This window comes from Carlito syrichta, unplaced genomic scaffold, assembly GCF_000164805.1.
Source record: "Carlito syrichta isolate Samal-C Ts95f unplaced genomic scaffold, Tarsius_syrichta-2.0.1 Scaffold309624, whole genome shotgun sequence".
In the NCBI taxonomy this organism is placed as follows: Eukaryota; Metazoa; Chordata; class Mammalia; order Primates; family Tarsiidae; genus Carlito; species Carlito syrichta.
Genome location: NW_007253720.1, coordinates 1,310,677 through 1,328,992, shown reverse-complemented (window position 1 = coordinate 1,328,992; position 18,316 = coordinate 1,310,677). Strand labels below are relative to the sequence as shown.

General features: G+C 37.7%; 1 protein-coding gene across 2 annotated transcripts in view; it reads right to left on the bottom strand.

Annotated features, from left to right (window-relative positions):
• Positions 1–18,095, bottom strand: part of MBNL3 (muscleblind like splicing regulator 3) — a 68,405-nt gene extending 50,310 nt beyond the window's left edge. Inside the window, exon 1 of one of the 2 annotated variants that reach the window (XM_008067445.1) lies at positions 17,840–18,095. In XM_008067445.1, coding sequence (XP_008065636.1) covers positions 17,840–18,016 — 177 coding nt within the window. In that variant the 5' untranslated portion in view covers positions 18,017–18,095. The remainder of the gene's footprint in view (positions 1–17,839) is intronic. The other variant, XM_008067446.1, reaches the window with a different exon arrangement.
• Positions 18,096–18,316: the final 221 nt, after the last annotated feature.

Here is an 18,316-nt window from a genome sequence, read left to right as displayed (position 1 = left end):
ATTTCATCTAGCAGGAAAACTTGACCTTAGGATGAGAAATGGAGGCACAGAAATGGGACTATTGAAAACATAAGCAGAATTATAAATCTGGATTAGACATAATCAACAACAAAGCCACAAAATTAAGAAACCAAAGAATGATTACATAATGGAAGAAGCACAAGAAAATGAAAAGATTATTTAGAGCTAATGAGAAAAACGCAAATGGTTAAGATTCCTCTGAAATAGTCTCATAAGTCAAGGATCAAGTGACACACTGAGATGGAGGAAAACAGGGTCACCTTAGGGACAGTACATGCAGAAAGCTCATCTGTAAAGGCAAAAGGATCAATATGTAAATGATGTTCTATGAATAAAGTCATGTTCTCAGAAGAACTAATTTCTATTTCCAGATGTACCTTTTATCCATATTTCACAAAAATCTGATAGAGAGAAAAAGACAATATTTGTAATGACGTCATACAACTATGCTATATAAAGAGAAATATTTATTGACCAAGTAGGATCAGGAATATATATTTTCCTAACATGTAAGAGTTTCTTCCAAACAAAAGAATTGACATATGATAGACAGTTCTCAAATTTCAAGTTTTCACATCTCTCTTACTTAGTGGAGTCCCTCTGGCAAACAGTCAGTTTTACTTGTATCATCAAATTGTAGTTGAGGAATACATCTCTGGCCCTATCCCAAGTCCTTTCTCACCAGATGCCCAATTGCAACTTGGCTGTGAGGTGGAGAGAAAAAGGATCTTGAGCTATGATCCCATAAAGCAACCATTTTAAATAAGCTGGGCTAGATTCCACGTTATTTTACAAAAAAAAATTGACCCATAATAAAGCTGAATCGCTACTGTAATATTTTCAGTTAACCTATGAGAGGTACCTTTCTAGCTGGCCAGGGCATTGGACTAATTAGTATATAACAAAGTCAGACACCAAAGAGCTTTATGCAGTGAAAATGTAGGTGACCCACAGTCACTGTTATAACCCCCAATTCTGGCTGGCTAATTCAGTGCAGTGTTTGGGACAAGGATGGACAAAAGAACAGAGACAGCTCAGTGTTCTGACACTCAGTGATTAAACAATGTTTAGTATCACAAAGTTAGATGATTTTATTTTAAAATTCAAAACACCCTGCTACTCTTCCTGCTTTTTACAAAACAAATTGTTCAAGTGATTGTCAATGAACTAAATATAAATCTTAAAGTCTTAATCTAAATAAACTATCCTGAAACATTAAAGAGGGAGGGATTAGCAAATAAAAAGTTTGCCTCTCCATGCTCCACTTTCAAGTACAAAAAGTAAAGGAGAACCATAAAGTTTCACAGGCAGTGCATCCCACTGTCAAGTGGAGCAGAGTGACCATGATAAGAGCCAGATGCTTTTGGTTTAGTAAGACAGTAGCCCAATTGATGTTTTTCTCCATTTCCTTCTCCTACATAAGGAAAAAAGACTGAAATAATCAGAAGAACATTGAAGTCATCAGGCTCTTTTGATAACTACATATATGACCTCAGGCAAGTAGCAAGAGTTATTCATTGAGAGAGTCTCATTGGGTCTCCATTTTATTCATTGTAAATGATACAATTTTTGAATCGAATGTTCTTCCTTCTACAGTTAAAATTCGTGATTTGCTAGGTTTGTGAAGTGCTGTTCTTAACTATTTAGTTATCTGAGTCATCTATCTTTTGGGGGTCAGTCCAGCATCAGTCATTGAATGGATTTCAGAATTCTCTTATTACCATACCCAGAGTTGTTGTTTTTTTTAAAGAAGAAAGAAAAATGAAAAGAAACAACAATATTCCACTGTATTTCTAAGCCTCAAAGGACAGGAGATACATGTGAAAGACTTTCATTATTTAGTTGGTTGCTCAAGTTGTTCCAACTTTAGCCATTGGGAGCTCCTTCATATTGGCTCCTGTGTCCTCATGAAAGCATGAATTTCTAGCATTTCCTTACTTTATGGCACCAAAAGACATTATAGCTTCATCTTGTATTTTCCCTGCCTCAGTTCAGAATCAGCCTTTACTCCAAGGAGCTCTGGCTTCTTTATTGGAGAATGGTATTAGACAACAAGATGAGGGTACTGGGTGTGCTCATTGCTGTTGGGGTATCATTGCTTCTAGGTCCTCTCAAGACAAACCTAGGAAGTAAAAGTATGCATACTAACCTATGCATACACACACATCTACATATATTTCTGAATCTGCTTATCTGTATATATACACAGATGTCTCCATTCTAATCTATACCACAGAATTCATCCTAACCTTCCCTCCTTTCTTTAACTTTCTCTGATGGTTAGAAAACAGATTCTCATTATCTGTTCTCTTTTCATTTATTTGTTCTACCCTAGTATCCACATAAAATATTTATGTATGCCTGTGAGGAACAGATTTCTTAACTAGAGTCCAGCATTCCTGTGTAATTCTTTTTATCCTGATTATAAATATAGCACCATTAGGTTTCTTTTGATTAGCATCAGCATGATACTCCTTTTACATTTTTTAAATTTTAACATTTTTAACGAAAACAGTCAAGGAGAATAGTGCTGTTATTTGTGTAAAAAAAGAGAGAATACGTATGAACTTATTTGCTTGTATATACATAAAATATCTGTGAGAGAGGGAAAACTAAAAATATAGTTGGGAGGTAAACTCTAGTGAACTGGGAAAAGAGATGAGGAGGAAATTTCACTAAATATTCTTTTATGCTTTATTTTTTAACTTTTATTGAGATATAATTTACATATCCTAGAATCATCCCTTTAAAGTATATACATCAGTGGCTTTTAGTATATTTATACAAGATTTAATTCTTTTAATTCACCACTATTTAACAACATTTTCATTGTTCCAAAAAGAAATCTTGTACTCATTAGCAATCACTACCCACTGTCCCCAACCCATCCACCCACTATTCTGGCAACTACTAGTCTGTGTTCCATATCTACCATGTTTCATGTAAATGAAATCATACAATATGCAGTCTTTTGTGACTGGTTTCTTTCATTTAGCATGATGTCTTCTTTTTGTTTTGTTTTGTTTTTTGAGTTGGAGTCTAACTCTGTCGCCCAGACTGGAGTGCAGTGGCCGCTCCTGTCTACCACAGCCTCGACCTGCTGGGCTCCCACGATCCTTCCATCTCAGCCTTCTGAGTAGCCGGAATTACAGGCACATGCTACCATGCCCGGCTGATTTTTTGATTTATTGTAGAGATGAGGTCTCGCCAAGTTGCCCAGGCGGGTCTTGAACCCGTGGGCTCAGGCAATCCACTCTCCTCAGCCTCCCAAAGGTGTGGGATTACAGACTGAGCCACCGAGCCCGGCTGCATGATGTTTTCAAGCTTCATCCATGTTCTAGCATGTATCAGTACATTGTTCCTTGTTATTATTGAGCAATATTCCATTGTATGGACACATATACTACATTTTGCTGATCTTCATCAATTTATGATTTGTTTTCTAAATTTTTGAACTGTGAGAAAATATTATCTATTCAAAATTTAAACTTTAATAGGAGAAAACGTAAAAAGCAGGAAAAATTAAAAATTCATCAAGTAAATATTATAACAGCAATAATGTATGAAGGACTTTGTTTAGTAATTTGTCTGGACTCACAGACTCAATAGTAACTTATACTCACACTAAAATTTATTACAGCAAAAAATACAAAGCAAAAAGTATCAGGAAAAAGATGCACACCAGTAGATTAAAAAGAATCCCAGAAGAGGCTTCCAGCGTCCTTTCTTGATGAGGGCCACACAGGAAACACACAGGACTCTCTCTAGCAACAAACTACAGAGGTATGTATGGAATGCCTCTGCCCTGGGAAGCCCATGTCTAGTCTCAAGGTCTGAGGCTCAGATGGGACTGAGCCACATATGCACATCCTGCTACCAACTGGCCATGGCAACTAAAAGTCAGGACCCAATCAATGGATCTAGGTTCACATCATCAATCTTGATCTGGAGCAAAGCAATCCTGACAAGCTGTTATGGCATGGTCCATTGTTTCAGGTGTATACAACACAATCACCAAGAAGCAACAAACTGAACGAGGGCCATATTCCCAGAGGATGGCTAAGGGTTCCCTTGGAGATATACAAAGACTAAGCCACCAGACCTGCTGTGTTCACTCTTTCTTCACATGAGATTTCTTTATTGCTAACTCCTGGCATTGAGGTATGAATTGTAGTTGAACTACAAGTCTTAAAAATGAGGGATAGTCAAAGAAATGCAAATTAGAACTACACTGAGATGCCACCTAACTCCATTCAGGATGGTCATCATCAATAACTCAAAAAACAACCAGATGCTGAAGAGGATGTGATGAAAAAGGAACACTTCTACACTGATGGTGGGAGTGTAAACTAGTACATCTTCTGTGGAAGACAGTGTGGCGGCTCCTAAAAGATCTAAAAATCTATCTTCCATACGACCCCACCAACCTCTTACTGGGAATATACCTGGAAGAACACAAATCATCCTATAAAAAAGATAGCTGCACATATATGTTTATCACAGCATTGTTCACAGTAGCAAGAACATGGAACCAACCGTGCTGCCCATCAAAAGAGGACTAAATTTTTAAAATGTGGTATGTATACACAATGAAATATTACGCAGCCAAAAAGAAAAACAAAATAATGAACTTCATAGCAACCTGGATGGACTTAGAGTCTATAAAACTGAGTGATCTTTCACAAAAACAAAGAACTGAGTATCACATGCTCTCACTCATAAGCAGAGCTTGAACAATAATCGTAATGCCATAAGAAAAAGGATTGGCAGTAGCAGGAAACTGCCAGGAGGCGGGTGGGGAAGCAGGATTGGCAGTAGTGGGAACCTGCCTGGGGAAGAGGAGGCACACCTCATCAACAAGGATACCTGCATAATGAGCATTTGTATACCTAACCATGAATTGTAGCCCACATCTTTAAAATAAAAAAATTAAAAGTTTAAAAAAAAGAAATGAAGGATAGTTAGAAATTAGATATCATTTGGCCTATGCTTTACCTATAAATAAGAGCTGTTTGTCTTCATGGAAATCAGTCTTTTCCATTTAAAACATAAAGAATAGAAACTCCCTTACTTTGTGTAGGCTTGCTTTCTCCTAATTATGTCAACCTTTCCAGCTCTTAGAATAGAATCCAAACTCCTTAGCATAATACACAGAGCCCTACCTAATCTTTCCATTCCTGCTACTTCCATGAACTCATCTCCTACTGCTCTCACCCTTCATCCCTCTGCTCCAGCCATGCTGATGACTTTGAGGCTCCTCATACACACAAGGCCCCCTTCAGCTTCAGGACTTTTGCTGTTACTGTTCTTGTTGCCTGAAGTGTTCCTCAAAATCCTCATTGCTCACTCTCTCCCCTCCTGCATGCTTCTCCTCAAAGATCTCCTCATTAGGGTCCTCCCTGGGCATGGTATCTAAAACAGCAGGCCCTGCATTCTCTGTACCCTTTCCCAGCTTCATTTGTTCTCACACCTGACAATGTATCATTAACCTGAATATTTGTTCCTTTTTTACTTGCCCCTCCTCCAACCCTCAATGAGAACATCTGCTCCATGAAGACAATGACTGTTTCTGGTTCACTGCTAATGAACACAATAGGGGCTCACTCAGTAAGAACCTATCAAATGAATGAATGAATGAACGAATGAGGTGGATATAGACAGACAATGGGTGAATGAAGAAAAATATTTGGAACCCAGCAAAATCTCTTATTTTTAGTTCCAGACGATAAACACTCAACTAAATTATTAATCTTTCTCTTAGGATTCAATTATACAAATATTTAATATAATAAAATGTATTTTAGAGAGATGATTTTGGTTCCCCTTAAAGAGACTGCCTTTGTCTAACAGTTTATTTATTTATTTATTTATTCTTTTTCTGTTTTTTGCTAGTAACATATTTGTAAAAGAAAAACAATGCAGAAATGAGTAAATAAACAGTGAAAGTACTCTGGAGGCTAGAGAGAGGGGAAGGGCCAGGGATCACGCATTTTGAAGGGGACAGCTGAAACACATGGCTGCATCATAGCAGCTGTGTCAATAAGGCTCATCAAAATGTCCCCATCAAACTGTCTTCTTGCATTGCTGTTTAAGTCCTTTGCCTATTTTTCTAGGAAAATACCCTTGAATGTGTATTTTTTATTATTAAAATTCTTGGTATATTAAAAAAATTTTGTCCATCAAATATGTTACTAATTTTTTTCTAAATTAGCACTTCATTTCTGTGATTTTCTCGCCAAAAATGCATGACCTAATTGTGAGAAAACATTGAAAAAGCCCAAAGAGAATCATTCTAGAGAGTAACTGACCAGTACTCATCCAAAGTGTCATGGTTGTGAAAGACAGGAAAACTGTCACAGATTGGAAAATAAAGACACATGAGGAGTGATTGCCATGTGGCATTTTGGATTGGATCCTAGAACAGAAAGAGGACATTAGGAGGAAAACTAGTGACATTCAAATAAAGTTGAGTAGTTTAGCTAAGAATATTGTACCAGTGTTAATTTCCTGGTTTTGATAACGGTGCTATGCATAGTATGTAAGTTGTAGACACTAGAGTAATCTGGGTAAAGAGTATAGAGGAACTCCATGTATTACTTTTGTAAATTTTCTGGAAGTCCACAATTATTTCAAAATAAAAAGTTTAAAATGTGAGGCGGACCTATAAATATATATTGTTTGGATACTATCTGTAATTCCTTATTTCTTTCAAAAGAGGTTTTTGGAATGTCCAAATAACATTGATTTTTACCAGTCAAGAATACGTTCTTTAAAAGATCAGCATTATAGAAGATAGAGATCCTTAAATAATGTTATTTTCCTTGACTCTCAGAATGACAAGTGCTGCCTACATGTCTTTATAATGAAAGCAGTTCTCTTTGATAAGGCTTATAAATGGTACTAAGTCGTGCATAATCCAAAAACCCTTGGGATTATGTTGCTAGGAGCCTAGCTTCTGGTAAACTTTCCCTTAGCAAACAGGGGTGACTAAATATTCAGTCAAAAATAGTCAAATATGGAAGGAGAGCCAAGATGGCTGACTGAAGACATCCCACAATTGCTGCTCTCAGAAAAGAAACCCATATGGAGGAGCAGACCTAGGGCCTCGAGGATCAGCATGAAAACCAAAGCTGAGTGTGAGACAGTCACCTGGGGGTTTGGTGGACAGACAGTTCTAAGTCCTGGACACCCCTAGATGTGGCCCCATGATGAAATTGGGAGAGTACTCTTGGAAAAGGAAGAGGTAAATGAAAGCTACAGCTTTTTTTCTCTACACACCTCATACAAGCCTCTGCAGTTCCAGCCAAGGGAGAGACAACCCAGGCCCTCCCTCTGTACCCCTTCTGCACTGGCCAGGGATGGATAACTGCCCCGAATTGGGACAGACACCAGCGGGATCCACATGGATCCCATCTAACTCCAATTCCCAAGGAGCCCCAGCCTCAGCAGCCACCAACCCCTCCCATGGAGAGGCTTTGCAGGAAACAACCTTCAGGGACAATTTGTGCCATGTGAGCACTCTCTCTCCTTCCCTCTACAGGACCCAGCAGGGGTGACACTCCACTTCAGGTAGCACCGACATCTGATGCAGCCCTAGATCAAGGTGGCAGATTTGGCTTATCCTCAAGGTGCCACCATCACAATAAAAGCCCCTCTCATGGAGCAGGGCAGGAACTAGGAGGCAGGGCACCTCTGTGCAGCACGGCAGGGGAAGTCCTGCCCACCTGCAGATTGAGGCTGAAATATCAACTCTCCGCTAACAGAACAGCTGCTTTGCTTCTACCCCTGGGAGGAAAGGGCTGTCCTACCTACATGGAAGGAGGCCACATCATACCACCAAGAGCACCTGTGTCAGAGGAGAGCTGTGGAACCCCTCCTGGCTGCCTCCCAATCCTGCTGACAAGGTATGCAGGCTAGGGAGAAGGCTACCAGAGCTCCTAGACAGCCAGAGCTCCTGGCACTTGTGTCAGAGGGAGGGGAAAGCCTCTGAACTAAAGAAAAGGACTTGCCCTGCCCCCACTAGACTGCACCAGTGAAGCAGTGCCGGGAGGTTTACCCCCAGTTCACAATCCTGCCCTCTACCACTGCCTCGCCTACAAGCAGACCAGAGAAGGGAGGTCAGCATAAAAACAACAAAAACAACACACACACACACACACACACACACACACACACACACACACACACACCACACTGATACCCCAATAGTAGCAACCATATCTAATGAAAAAATAAATTAAAAAATAAAAAGAAAAGAGACTGCCATCACAGGATGAGGAATAATACCAACAATTCCCAAAGTCTTAACATGTCAACACCCACAATAGAGCTTTCCAGATCCCAAGTAATGGAACCCATCTAGAATGTAGAATGTAGAATGTAGAATTTTGTTATGGATGGCAAAAACACTCAACAAGATCCACAAGAAAGTGGGCATGCAATTAATCCAAGTCACAAAAACAGTGCATGAAGTGAAAGCTGACCTATCCATTCTAAGAAAGAAACAATCTGAACTTCTGGAAATGAAGAATTCTCTCCTGGAATCTGAAAACACAATAGCAAACACTAACAGCAGAATCAACCAGGCAGAGAAAAGAATCTCAGAGCCTGAAGATCAAATTACTGAACTAACTCAGTCTGACAAAAACAAGGAGAAAAGACTTAGGAAGAATGGGAAAAGCTTAAGAGAGTTTTGGGATTTGTAAAGAGATGAAATCTACAGTTGATTGTCATCTTTGAGAGAAAAGAAAACTGGGAACACCCTGGAACAAGCCTCCCAAGAAGTCATCCAAGAACACCTTCTCTATCTTTCTAGAGAGGCAGCTATGCAGATGCAAGAGATTCAGAGAACTCCTGTGAGGTATTAACATGAAAAGACCATCCCCAAGGCACATAATAATCTGGACTTGCCAAGGTGAGCATGAAAGAAAAATTCTTAAAGGCAGCTAAAGAGAAGGGATATACAATCTACCAGGGACGTCCCATTTGAATTTCAGCAGACCTTTCAGCAGAAATGCTACAAGCCAGAAGGGACTGGAGTCTCATCTCTAACATTTTTCAAAAAAATCAATTCCAGCCAAGAATTTCCTACCTTATCAAGCTAAGCTTCATTAATGAAGGAGAATTAAAATCCTTCCCATACATCCAAACCCTAAGAGAATATGCCACCTTCAGATCAGCTTTTCAGAAGATGCTTAAGAAAGTTCAACACACAGAAATTAAAGAATGGTTCCACCTAACACAAAAGCAGAAGAAACTCAGTAAGCACAGAGTTTACAGACCATAAAAATCAACCACAAAACCTAAAATGCAAAGCAGCTTTTTAATAGCAACATGAGAGAAACAAACCCCTACAAATCAAAAATTAACTTAAGTGTGAATTGACTGAATGCACCACTCAAAAGGCATAAAGTGGCAAATTGTATAAAGAAGTATGATCCATCCTTCTGTTGCCTTCAGGAAACCCATCTCACTGCAAATGACATCCACCAGCTCAAAGTAAAGGACTGGAAAAAGCGACTCCAGGAAAATGGAAAACAGAAAAGAGCAGGAGTAGCTACTCTTATATCAGACAAAACAGACTTTAAACCAACAAAAGCTTAAAGAGACACAACATAATGACAAAAGGCTCAATCTACCAGCAAGAAATATCCATTTTGAGTATATACGCAGCCAACACAGGAGCACCCAAATTTATAAAACAATTGCTAATTAAACTAAGAGAGGATGTAGACAGTCATACAATTATAGTCACAGACTTTAATACTCCACTAGCAGCCTTAGACATATCATCAAGGCAAAAAAACTAACAAGGGAATCCAGAACCTTAACTTGGCACTCAATCAATTGGACCTAATAGACATCTACAAAACACTTCACCCAAGAACCACAGAATATGCATTTTTCTCATCAGCACATGGAGTGTACTCCAAGATCAACCACATACTTGGACATAAATCAAGCATGAACAAAATAGTTCTCAAGGAAACAGTCTAACGTAGCACCTAAAAAAGCTTGTATGTCAAGAGCAATCTAATCCCAGAATCAGCAGATCAATGGAAATCATCAAAACAAGTTCACAGCTAAATGAAATAGAGACTAAAAAAAAAATCATACAAAGGATCAATGAGACGAAAAGCTAGTTCTTTGAAAGGATAAATAAGATTGACAGACCTCTAGCCAGATTAACAAAAAAGGAAGGGAAAATTAAAGCAAACACAATTGAAACAAAAAGGTGATGATAAAATTGATGGTAAAGAAATACAAAAGATTATCAGAGATTACCACAAACATCTGTATGTAAGTAAGCTAGAAAACCTAAAGGAAATGCAGAAATTACTGGCATCATATAACCTCCCAGGATTGAAACAGGAAGAAATTGAAACCTTAAATAGACTAATAACAATCCAAGAAATGGACTCAGTAATAAGCAATGTCCCTGCCAAAAAAAAACCTTTGCCAGACACTTTCTCAGCTGAATTCTACAAGACATACAAGGAAGAGCTGTATCAATTCTATTGAAAGTATTTCAGGCAATTGATAAGGAAGGAATCTCCTTAGCCCATTCTATGAAATTAATATTATCTTGATACTCAAAAATGGCAAAGACTCAACAAAGAAAGACAAGTTCAGGGCAATTTCTCTGATGATCATAGATGCAAAAATTCTCAACACTAGTCTAGCAAATTGCATCCACCAGCACATTACAAGGATCATCCACCATGACCAGGTGGGCTTCATTCCCAGGATACAAGGTTAGTACAACATATGCAAATCAATAAATGTAATCCACCACATAAACAAGTGTAGAACCAAGAACCACATGATTATCTCAATAGATGCAGAAAAAGCATTTTACAAAGTCCAACATTCCTTGTTGATAAAAAAAACTTCCAGCACCTAGGCATCAAAGGAACATTCCTAAAAATAATAAGAGCCATCTATAACAAACCTGTAGCCAATATCATACATAATGAGCAGAAGCTGAAAGCATTCCACCTAAGAACTGGAACGAAATAAGGATGCTCACTCTCACCCCTCCTATTTAACAAAGTACTGCAAGTCCTACCAACAGCAATCAGTCAGGAGAGAGAAATTAGGGGTATCCAAATAGGAAAAGAGGAAGTTAAATTATCCTGTTTCACAGATGATATGCATCTATACCTAGAAAACCCAAGAGAGTGAGTCTGTCAAAAACCTTCTTGCATTGATAAATGACTTTGGTAAAGTCTCAGGAAATATCAGTTGCATGTGTATATAACAAAAACAAGCAAGCTGAGAGTTAAATCAAAAGCACAATCCCATTCACAATAGTCACACACACAAAAATAAAGTATCTCAGCATTCATCTAAACATCTTTCAAAATGAGATGTTTACAATGAGAACTACAAAATACTGCTCAACTAAACTGAAGATGACACAAACAAATGGAAGAACATCTCATGCTTATGGTTTTGAAAAATCAATATCATAAAGATGTCCTTTCCACCAAAGGTGATCTACAGATTCAACACGATCCATATCAAACTACCAGAAATTTTCACAGACCTAGAAAAGACAATACTGAAATTCATATGGAAGCAAAAATGAGCCCAAATAGCTAAAGTGGTCCTCAGCAAAAATAACAAATCTGGAGACATTACACTCCCAGACTTCAACCTTTACTACAAGCCTTCAGTAACCAAGATAGTATGGTACTGTACAAAAATAGATGCATAGACCAATGGAACAAAACAGAATCCAGAAATAAAACCAAAGGCCTTCAACCAACTCATCTTCAATAAAGCTCACAAAAATAAACAATGGGGAAAGGAAACTACATTTAACATTCGGTGGTGGAAAAACTGGCTAAGCACATGCAGAGGAATAAAACTGGACCCATAGCAATCACCGTATACAAAAATTAACACAAAACAGATCAAGGACTTAAATGTGAAACCTCAAACTATAAGAATCTTAGAAGAAAACTTATGAACACTCTCCTGGCCATTGGTCTAGGCAATGACCTCATGGCCAAGTCCTCAAAAGCAAATGTAGCAAAATCTAAAATTGACAGGTGGGACCTTATCAAGCTAAAAAGTTTTCGCACAGCAAAAGAAACCATCAAGAGAGTAAAAAGACGTCCCACAGAATGGGAAAAAAAAAATACTTGCCAGCTAGGCACCCAACAAATGCCTAACATCCAGGTTCTATAAGGAGCTCAAACAAATTGACAGGGAAAAAAAATAATACCATTAAAAATTGGGCAAAAACCATGAATATATATTTCTCAATGGAAGTCATATCATATAAGCAGCCAACAAACATGAACAAATGCTCAGCTTCACTTATCATCAGAGAAATGCAAATCAAAACTACAATGAGATACAACCAGGATGGCTATCATCAAAATGTCAAAAAACAACAGGTGTTGGCTAGGCTATTAGAGAAAAGGGAAAGTTTCTACACTGCTGGTAGGAATGTAAGCTAGTTTGATCTTAGTGGAAAGCAGTATGGTGATTTCTCAATGAACTAAAAATTGAGCTACCATTTGACCCAGTAGTCCCAGATTTGGGAATATACCCAGAGGAACATAAATTGCTCTACCAAAAAGACACCTGCATGTGTATGTTTATTGTAGCACTAGTCACAATAGCAAAAACATGGACCCAACCCAAATGCCCATCAAAAGCGGACTAGGTAAAGAAAATGCGACACATATACATGATGGAATTACTACACAACCATAAAAAAGAACAAAATCATGGTTTTTAGCAACATGAATGCAGACGGAGACCTTCATTCTAAGTGAACGAGCACAGAAACAAAAAACTGAATACTGTATGTTCTCACTCATAAGTGGGCACAAAACATTGGGCATGTAGGAATAAAGATGGGAACAACAGATGCTGGGCACTGCTAAAGGAGAGAGGGCAGGGGAATAAAAGATACACAAACACTCATTTGGTACCATGTCCACTACTGGGCAGGGAGAGGGCTTACTGGAAGCCCAAACCTTGCCTCCATGCAATTTTTTCATATAGCAAATCCTCACAAATACCCCACAACTCTAAAATAATTTTTTTTAAATAGTCAAATTTAGACTAGCTAAAACTGCTGTGACTAGTGGTACTAGTGCAGAATATCCTGGTAACATGGGCCAATGTGAATTACAAGGATAGGTTCTTATCCACATGCTTATACAACAGGTTATATTTGTCAACATATTATTATTCTTGTGATTATATATGATGTCTGAAGACATGGTGTGTGATTGTTTTATGTGCATGCCCCCACTCAGTTCCCCTTTTTAAAGAATGTATATGGGTTGTTATTAATATCTTCTGATTTTGCCTGTTGCTATGGCCTTTACCAGGAAGTTTTATTTTATTTTATTTTATTTTATTATTTATTTATTTATTTATTTATTTTTGAGTTGGAGTCTCACTCAGTCACCCAGACTGGAATGCAGTGGCCACTCCCGGCCACCACACCCTCGACCTGCTGGGCTCCTACGATTCTTCCGCCTCAGTCTTCCAAGTACCTGGAACTACAGGCACGTGCCAATTTTTTTATTTATTGTAGAGATGAGGTCTCGCCAAGTTGCCCAGGCAGGTCTCAAACCCGTGGGCTCAGACAATTCACTCACCTCGGCCTCCCAAAGCGCGGGATTACAGGCTGAATCACCGAGCCTGGCCTTCTTTTTTTTTTAAAGATAAGAAAATGTAGTTTATTTAGAAAGTGAATTGGATCGGGAGACAGAGAGAGAGAGAGAGAGAGAGAGAGAGAGAGAGAGAAAGAGGAGATTCACCTCCCCAAGGTAGGGAAGGGGGCCAAAGCTTAAGAAAACATGGCCACTCCATAGCTTAGCAAGGCAATGGCGGTGATGATCTAGCAATGGCCACCAGGAAGTTCTTACGACAAAACTACCTCAAGTGGTGAGCAGGGAGGACAGATGTGATAGGTGTTGATCTCGCATAATGAAATAATGACATTTATATCCTTCCTGAATAATAGGTGACTGATATCACACTCTTTAAGTATGGAAAAGAAGGTTCAAGACATCATGATATTGCTGAAGCAGAATAGCTGGGCTATGAAGACAACAACAATGATTGATTTCAGTTTTAAAAATGATGATCCTTTGCTAAATCCAAGGGACATTTACTAAGATACTAACATAGATAAAAAAATAAACTGTAATATCGATAAATTGGCATAGAATGGATCAAGTGAAACTTTGAAGAGAAATTTGGAAACAGGTGCCAAGCAGACGAGGTAATTGAATCAAAAACAGCTGCATACCAATATGACACGAGACTCTTCTATGTAACTGGAAATTAATCTATAGGCTGCACTAGATTACTACCTGAAGATGATACAACCTTCATCACTGAACATTCAACATTCATGTCGTGATGGACACAGTACTTCAAAACAATACACAATCAGACATCCAGTCTGCTCTTCTTATTTTCATAACATTCTCTCATTATGAGGTGAGTATATGACATTGTATCTATCGTACCTATTAAGAAGGCAAAGAATCATCATTGGTAGAGTAGCTAATGCTAATAAAACCCTTATAAAACACACACACACACACACACACACACACACACACACACACACAAAAGCAGCAGCCCCTAACTCATCAAATGATTGCTTCAGTTATTTAACCACTCATGGAAGAAGAAATAGTACATAGATAAATTTCGGTGGTGTTTCTAGTATAAAAACACAAGAGGGGTAGCAAATGCTGCAGTAACCACTGAGGTATGTTATTTGTGTATTATAGATGTGATAGTAGTACAATCCACACAGGTCAATTACCCTCAAGTTAATATAGCTTTCATGCATATCATGGATAAAAAATAATATAAAAGAGATCCACAAAGATTTTGTGCAGACAAGGAACTCTGATGAATGTGCTACCTAAATGGCAATTTAAATAATTGTCTAAAAGGCTTTGTATATTTAAAATATTGAAGTTTTTGTTAAAATTTGAGGATGTAAAGATTATATAAATCATCTCTATCCTGTGTGACTGGTCATCAAGATATTAACAAAATGCAAAAATTATTTTAAAAACGGTGGGCAAAGTGAGTAGACATCTTGCTTAAATCATTAAGTGGTTCATTAATATTCATTGTTCATTATCTATTTTGACTCTGAATTAAACATTTTTCAAGCTTTAAAGTGGTAGTACAGTATGTATTTTGTAAACAATTATCTTCCATATCACTTGTCATCAAAATGTTTAGTTTACGGTATTCTTTTGTCTTTAAATGGGAACCCTGACCTACAGTATATCAATGAGTAGGAAAATCACACATCTCTTTACACATTCTAAGATGCATTAAAATAATTTACAACATCTGCAAGAAATTCTGTATCACAGAGTAAACCATAAAAACAGTGATACTTAGCTTGAAGAACAACTGAATTTGGGCATGTGTATTTGGAACATAAGTTTATATTTTAAATAATAAACCCTAACTAAACAGAACCTTTTTGAAGAACTCCTACAACAAATACTTAGTTAATACAAAGAAGATAGCCTTCATTTGATTCACTTTAATAGTGATACACGGTTTTTCACTTGTATTATCTCACTGGATCTCCACAGTAATCGTGGAAATTCGGTAGAAGAGAGGACATTACCCATCTGTTAGAGATGAAGTAACTCAAGATTTGTGAGATCTGCCTGGGGTCAGATACAGTAGTGAGGCTGAGACTGTACCCCAGATCTCCTGAAGCAACATATGCAAAGTGCCTAGTGCTGCCCCTGTTCCTCTGTATGGACTGGATGAAAGATACCTCCTTTTCCCCCTGACTAGCTCAGCACTCTTTTCCACTCCAAGGCACTGCCCAGTCTGATAGCAATAGATTTAATTAATACACAAACTAATTTTAGAGGAAACTTAAATGATACAAAAATAAAGAAAATACAATAAGCCATTTAGTCATAATATCTGCTGTAAATAAAAGGATTTCAGAGATTTTCTGTGGTAGAAATTATTTGTATTTTTGCAATAACAAGTTTCCATTTTTGAATTGGAATGCTTTAGTAACCCATAAGAAGTAAAAGTAACTTCTGGCTAGGCTCGGTGGCTCAACCTGTAATCCCAGCACTTTGGGAGGCTGAGGCGAGTGGATTGCCTGAGCCCACGGGTTCAAGACCCACCCAGGCAACTTGGTGAGACCTCGTCTCCATAATAAATCAAAAATTAGCCGGGCTTGGTAGCACGCGCCTGTAGTTCCAGCTACTCGGAAGGCTGAGGTGGAAGGATCGCCGGAGCCCAGCAGGTTGAGGCTGCGGTGGTTGAGAGCATGTCACGGCACTCCAGTCTGGGTGACAGAGTGAGACTCCAACTCCAAAAAAAAAAAAAAAGTAACTCCTTAGGTGGTACAGGTTGAGCATCCTTAGTCAAAAAATCTAATACCCAAAATACTACCAAATTCAAGACTGTTGGAATACTGGCATGATGTCACATGGGTGATTGAAACAGTGACACCTTTGTTTTCTGATGGTTCAACGTACGTAGTTTTGCTTCATGCACAAAATTATTTAAAATATTGTATAAAATTACCTCAGGCTATGTGTCAAAGATATATATACGAAATATAAATGAATTTAATGTTCACTCTGGGATCCTATCCCAAGCTATCTCATTATGTATATGTAAATATTCCAAAATTCAAAATCCGAAGCAGTTTTGGTACCAAGAATTTCAGATAAGGAATAGTCAACCTGTATATCACTAGAGAAAATGTTTTCTGAGCAAACTATCACGTGAAGGTGCACATCTCTGTCAGCCAATACAGCCATAAATAAAAATGTTAATGAGGTAAAATTAGTCATGATGAGGACAAAACAATATCAAGAAATTGAAAAGTTCTTGTTAAGCTTAATTCATTTTGACATATTTTGAAAAAAAAAAACCCAACAGCATCGTAGCAAATCTTATTAATTAAACCAGAAATCCATTACCATTTTTTGCTTCTGTGTTTTAATTTGTACATCTTTATTCTTAACTTAAGGATAACTATAAATAAAACATGAAAATCAGTGCATTTTCTTGCTCTGCAATAATATGTGTCCTAATCTACATAATACCTCATCTGCCCTCATATTTTGTTTATACTCTAGTACATAACATTAGGGTTTGATGACCTGGGCAATAGGACTTTCCTTACAAAATATATTCATAAATCTGTAATTGGTCAATCAGCTGTTCAGGGAGAAAATTAATGAACCTAGTTTTTTAGCAATATGTTTAAGTTAAAGATTCAAAACATACTTTGAGAAATTTCAAACTGCCAACATTTCCCCCCTGGATGGTCAGATTTTCACCTTATACTCCCTCAGTTTGACTTTACTTATCCTCTGAAAGCTGATTGGTCCTTGCCAAGTACATTTTGAAAGTATGGATAATAAGCTATAATTCAGTAAAGAGCTTCTCTAGGTTATATAAGAATTATGATCACTGTATTTAAAATCTGAATCATATGCAAAAAAGTAAACTATAGCAAGGCTGAAATCCCTCACTTCTACAAAAACTTAAATTTTTATTCTTTATGCGTATCCATTTTGATAAGTGGGTGTTGGTGGAGTAAGCTTTAGACTTGGCTTAGTTCTACAAATACAAAATCTTAAGACATTTTGTCTTCAAGACGTTCTGTCTTTAAAACTCTCTATCTTTAAGACATTCTGTCTTAAAAAACAAAATGTACCACTTCCATGCTATTTTTAATTCTACTCGTTTCATGGCACATTATTTCAAAAAAACATAGAAATTAACACATTTAAATTATGTGCATTCAGATGGGACTCACCTTTAGAGAATCAAAACAGGCCACCACACGACCATTTTCCACATGGCAAAATCTTGGTGGATGGGCAAACTTGCAATCTGCATCAGCTCGAGAGCAAGTTCCTCTCTGAAATTCTCTACAGACTTCTAAAGTCAGCCACTTGGTATCACGAATCAGGGCAACATTGACAGCCGTCATATTGAAAGTAAAATTATAATCAAGCTCACTCTCTTTAGGACAATATTACTGCAGATTGTTAAAGGATTAAAAATGAATTCAAGCTAAATGTGAAGAGATAACAGGTTGCTTTGGTGAATTGTCTATTTGCTAGCACTTAGGTTTTCATTTAAGTCAAATCCGATCCAAGCAAAAAGCCAATCATAAAATAAAAATTGTATCAGAATAGCTAAAAATCAAATTAGAGACCAACTCCTAAGAAGGCAACTCTAAAGGGTAAGATGTTGGACGTTTTATTTTGTTCCTTTGCTGAATTTACTT